This window comes from Gadus morhua, chromosome 2, assembly GCF_902167405.1.
Source record: "Gadus morhua chromosome 2, gadMor3.0, whole genome shotgun sequence".
NCBI lineage: Eukaryota > Metazoa > Chordata > Actinopteri > Gadiformes > Gadidae > Gadus > Gadus morhua.
Genome location: NC_044049.1, coordinates 12,681,893 through 12,687,934, shown reverse-complemented (window position 1 = coordinate 12,687,934; position 6,042 = coordinate 12,681,893). Strand labels below are relative to the sequence as shown.

At 45.9% G+C, this 6,042-nt stretch overlaps 1 protein-coding gene across 11 annotated transcripts in view; it reads left to right on the top strand.

The window, feature by feature from the left end:
- cacna1aa (calcium channel, voltage-dependent, P/Q type, alpha 1A subunit, a) overlaps positions 1-6,042 on the top strand; it is an 87,450-nt gene that overhangs the window by 3,025 nt on the left and 78,383 nt on the right. For all 11 annotated transcript variants that reach the window (XM_030342756.1, XM_030342717.1, XM_030342708.1 and 8 more), the window contains exons 2-3: positions 2,347-2,452; positions 2,982-3,121. In XM_030342756.1, coding sequence (XP_030198616.1) covers positions 2,347-2,452; positions 2,982-3,121 — 246 coding nt within the window. The remainder of the gene's footprint in view (positions 1-2,346; positions 2,453-2,981; positions 3,122-6,042) is intronic.

Genomic DNA, 6,042 nt, shown 5'->3' with positions numbered 1-6,042 from the left:
CCCCCCCGCGCCATACTTCCATGTCTCTCACTCCCTCTCCCTCACACTCTCATCCACTCTCCGCCTATCTCCCCTCCCTCCCTTCCTCCCTCCCTTCCTCCCTCCCCTCCCTCTGTCCTTCCCCCCCCCTGCCCTCTATCCCTTCCCTAATGTCTTGCATGCCTCTCACCTCTTCGACTTCCCTGTCCATTTATCTCACCATATCAACTTCCCCCCTCCGTCCTTTTTCTAAAACACATCCCTCAATGGCCACTGTCTGTATGCTGACTCAGCACTGCCCCCCCCCTCTCTCTTTATCTGTGCTCTCTCTCTCTCTCTCTCTCTCTCTCTCTCTCTCTCTCTTTATCTGTGCTCTCTCTCTCTCTCTCTCTCTCTCTCTCTCTCTCTCTCTCTCTCTCTCTCTCTCTCTCTCTCTCTCTCTCTCTCTCTCTCTCTCTCTCTCTCTCTCTCTCTCTCTCTCTCTCTCTCTCCTTCTCTGTAGATCTCTCTCTCTCTCTCTCCCTCTCTGTGGATCTCTCTCTCTCTCTCTGTATGTCTCTCTTCCACATTATCTCTGTATCTCTCTCTTCTCCCTCACCTTGCCTTCCCTTTCTCAGTGTCTATTTCTCTCTCTAAACCCCCCCCCCCCCCCCCCCCCCCCTCTATCTCTGTATCTCTCCAATCTTTCTACATTGAATGGAGATGGCAGGATAGGGGAGAGAATTATTGATATGGCCAGTGGGCAAGGAGAAAGGGAGGAGTTGGAGGCGTGGCTGGGGGGGGGGGGGGGGGGGGGGGGGAGTTTGACGATACCAGACAGAGAGAGAGAGAATAAAAACAGAGTGAGAGAGAAAGACAGTGGGTGCGTGTGTACAAAGGAACAGATATTATGTTTTCAAGGGTGTCACTGTTTATAGTGAAATAAGCTTATAAAATGATTTAAAGAGAAGTACAGATTAATCTACCTCTCACCCCCCCCCCCATCCCTCCCTATTTCTCTAAATCTCTCTTGCTCTCGTTCTCTCTCTCTATGTCTCTCTGTGTCTCCATCTACCCCTCTCTATCTCTATCCATCTCTTTTTCCTGTTCTCTCGCTTTCTATATGACTGTTCCTCCGAGCCTCTTTCACCTCCGTCAACTGTCTATATATAGCCAATGAGGAAAGAGGAGAGGAGAAAGGGAGCAATGCAGAGAAGGAAAGTAGATTCATAATTGAAGCGTTTGGGCAGAGCGAGTGTGACTCATTTATTCATATGCTTTGAGGACTGTGTGTGTGTGTTTCAAAAAGCTGTGACTGATGGGGTCTTTCACCTGCCATTTTTTTTAGAGCAAAGCACATGATATCTAGGACAACTCAGCTCCTTACATACACACACACAAACGCACCCACATTCACCTGTACACTCACCTGTAGACACACACACACACTCACACACATACAAACACACACACACACACGCACACATGCACGTGTCTATATAGAGACATATACAGTGGAGGATGTATGAGAACATTGATGAATAGCATCTATTAAAATATCTCTCCCTCTCTCTATCTATCTTTGCATCCCTTACACACACACACACACACACACGCACACACACTCACACACACATACACACACACACACACACACACACACACACACACACACACACACACACACACACACACACACACACACACACGAGTGTGTGTGTGTGTGTGTGTAATATTGTGTATGTAATATTCTAAAGGCATGTTTGTGTGTATGTACACATACGTTTGAACGTTTGTATGTTTGTATGTTGGTATGTATGTTTGTTCGTACGTACGTAGCTATGTAACAAAAGTTTCACTGTGTTTAGCAACACCATGTGAGAAGTAGGCTGGACACTTGGACCGCCAAGCTTCCAAAAATTACTGTATATAAGTACCTCAGTTCTTGCAGAAATTCCTGATTAAGGTAGTTATTCTCCTTTGATCAGAAAAACATTGACTGACTTATGAACAATCGATAGCTTGATATTTTATAATTATCTGTGTAGTGTTTCATTGATTTGGTATTTTATTTAGTATTTCTTTAAACTAGAGATGATCTTGGAACCTGTTTGTACATCTCTCTATATTTCACACACACACAAACACACACACACACACACACAAACATAGACACACACACACACACGCACGCACACACACACACACACACACACACACATACACACACACACACACACACACACACACACACACACACACACACACACACACACACACACACACACACACACACACACACACACACACACGCATACACTACCTCTCTGTCCTTCTTCTTCATGCATTTTGTGTGTGTGATGTTCCTTGACTCACGCCTCCCCCCACTCCGTTTGAGTGGATGATCCTGGGCACAATCATCGCCAACTGCATCGTCCTCGCCCTGGAGCAGCACCTGCCCGATGACGACAAGACCCCGCTCTCTGAGCGCCTGGTGAGTGTGGAGAGAGACACACACACACACACACACACACAGACAGACAGACAGACAGACAGACAGACAGACAGACAGACAGACAGACAGACAGACAGACAGACAGACAGACAGACAGACAGACAGACAGACAGACAGACAGACAGACAGACAGACAGACAGACAGACAGACAGACAGACAGACAGAAAGCAAAATATGTGGTTGATTGATGAATGGATGGATAGAGACGGGAGGTAGATAAATGGATAGATGGGCAGAGAGATAGGAGGTAGATTGATGAATGGATGGATAGAGAGACAGGAGGTAGATAAATGGATAGATGGATATAGAGACAGGAAGTAGATTGATGAATGATGCATATATAAAGGAACGGATGGCTTAGGATGGATAGATGGAGGCCATCAGAAAGACACACACACACACGCAAACAATCATACAATTTACCTTCGTGAAAAATACTCATTCCCATCTCTCCTTCTTTCTCCCCCCTTCTCCCTCCCCCCATTCCCCCTCCCCTCCTCCCTACAGGATGACACAGAGCCTTATTTCATTGGGATCTTCTGTTTTGAGTCTGGAATTAAGATCCTAGCGCTGGGCTTCGCCTTCCACAAGAACTCCTACCTGCGTAACGGATGGAATGTCATGGACTTTGTGGTCGTGTGCACAGGGTGAGTGTGCATCTCGCACGTGTACGCACACACACAGACACACACACACACACACACACAGAAATCGCGAATCACTCAAACAGAACTATAGTCATATGAACCCACAAATAACTCACATAACCGCACACACACGCACACACACCTACAACCAGACAAACACTTTATCACATTTTCACATGGTTAAACAAACTTTCAGTGTCCATAGGGAGTCTTCACATCCAGATGTGGGTGTTTCATCCTTGCCTTTTCGGCTGGTTCGTTTCTTAGTGTGTGTGTGTGTGACGTATGTTTGTTCATATGCATGGATATAGGCATATTGTGTGTGTTTGTGTTACCTACAGTGTGCACAGGGATTCTCTAGATATTTCTGTATGTCTGTATGTCTTTCTATCTATCTTCCCGTCCATTTATCCATCCTTTGTGTGTGAGTGTGTGTGTTCCGATTGAGTGTGTATGTGTCCCTGAGTGTGTGTGTGTGTGTGTGTGTGTGTGTGTGTTATGAATGCCCCCTAACGTTGTCAGACAGAAGTCAGATCACAGAGCCGCGCTGCGGGCGGCGAGCAGCCTGGGCCGCAGACAAATGTCACCACTGCACACACACACACACACACACACACACACACACACACACACACACACACACACACACACACACACACACACACACACACACACACACACACAATGGGGGAGGGAGAGGGAGAAAGGCATACATACACAGGCAGGGAGAGGAGACAGAGAGAGAGAAAGAGAGATATACAGAGACAGAGAGAGAGAGAGAGAGAGAGAGAGAGAGAGAGAGAGAGAGAGAGAGAGAGAGAGAGAGAGAGGAGAGGGAGAGAGAGAGAGAGAGAGAGAGAGAGAGAGAGAGAGAGAGAGAGAGAGAGAGAGAGAGAGAGAGAGGAGAGAGAGAGAGAGAGAGAGAGAGAGAGAGAGAGAGAGAGAGAGAGAGAGAGAGAGAGAGAGAGAGAGAGAGAGAGAGAGAGAGAGAGAGAGGAGAGAGAGAGAGAGAGAGAGAGAGGGAGAGGGAGAGAGAGAGATAATAATACTCATAATCATAATAATACATTTGATTCATATAGCGTCTTTCAATGCTTTAGAGTGTGAGAAGAAACAAAAACCGACGAAATATATGTGCATACAGACACAGAGAGGGATAATGTTTGTGTGTGTATGTGCAAAAGCGTGTAAATGTTTAGGGGAGTCTTATAGGGGCAACTTCTCTGTAACCCCATAGTCTTATGAGATATGAGGTTGCTCTGAATTCACATCCTGGACAACAGAGAGGATGGTGTGAGAATGTTGGCAGGAGTTGATCTGTTAAGGCCCACCTCATTTTGGGTCATCGCTGCCTCTGCAATGCAATCTCTGTATTTGTGTGTGTGTGTGTGTGTGTGTGTGTGTGTGTGTGTGTGTGTGTGTGTGTGTGTGTGTGTGTGTGTGTGTGTGTGTGGGGGTGTGGGTGTGGGTGTTTGTGGGTGTGTTTTTGGGAACGAGAAAGTGACTTAGAGGGTTAGTTGGGTTACATAACCCTTGCTCAACTGTTCTGACGCTGCTCGGAACTAGCTCTGTCTCTTTCTTTGTCTCTCTATCTGGAGAAGTGGTGGTGGAGGTAATGAAGGGAGTCTGTGTGGCGATTTGGCCTGTTCAACATCTCACTCACACGTGGTCAATAATAATAATGAAATAATCCATCTTAATCCTCGACACCATCACCATCAACCTCATCATCACATTTTACGTTTACATTTAGGGCATTTAGCAGACGCTTTTATCCAAAGCGACTTACTATAAGTACATTTGTCATAAGAAATGAAAAAATATATTGCGGTCAGTACAGAACAGTTTCATAGAACCAAGTGCAAGTACTAACAATCGCTAGGCTAACCCATTCCCTGTGCACAGCAATGATAGCAACTACTGCAGATGCTACACAATAAGTACTATGAATAAGTGCAATGTAGATTAAGTACGTACAATAAGTGCGTACATTAAGTGCCAGGACGTACAACATACAATGGTGGCCGGAAGGGGCTGGGTAGCTATGCAGAGTCGAGGTGAACTCTGAACAGGTGAGTTTTGAGTCTTTTGCGGAAGCTGGTGAGCGACTCTGCAATCCGGACAACGGCAGGGAGGTCGTTCCAGCACTGAGGTCCCAAAACAGGGAAAAGTTGTGACTTTGTTGATCACCCTCATCAACACCATCATCGTCATCCTCATCATAATACTAATAATATATCATAGTCATAACGTGCCCTGGTTTCCCAGCCTCAAGGTTCTGCTGAGAGTTCCTATCCAGATGAAAAAGTGGCGGTCAGCTTGTTAAACTAGAAAAAGCTAGCAAGAAAATATTTGCTGACTCGACAGTGTGTTGGTGTGTGTGTGTGTGTGTGTGTGTGTGTGTGTGTGTGTGTGTGTGTGTGTGTGTGTGTGTGTGTGTGTGTGTGTGTGTGTGTGTGTGTGTGTGTGTGTGTGTGTGTGTGTGTGTGTGTGTGTGTGTGTGTGGGTATGTGTGTGTTTGGTGTGCCTGAAATATCCACCAATTGTACGATCCAACATATTGTTGACAGTGTTGATGTTTGCACTCAGCAGGGAACCAGGGCATACTCACATCAAGGATCATAAAGCGCTTGAGCGTGTCGAACAGAGAATATAATTAAAAACATATAAAATACATGTTTCTTAGCCGAAGACCACAAACCATAGGGGAACCGTAACAGAACATGGATTGGATCTGTATTACACACTAGAGGTATATTTCTTTTTTTTTTTTAAAAACAAGGCGATTAAAATGCTGAATTAAGCTGGCCAGTTTAGCAGACGTGTGCTCCTGCTGTGTGTGAGGACAGAGAGTCAAGTCCCACATGGGGGACTTCAGCTACGGAGGCTTAGCTGAACAGCGCAAGCATTTGCCACCTCTG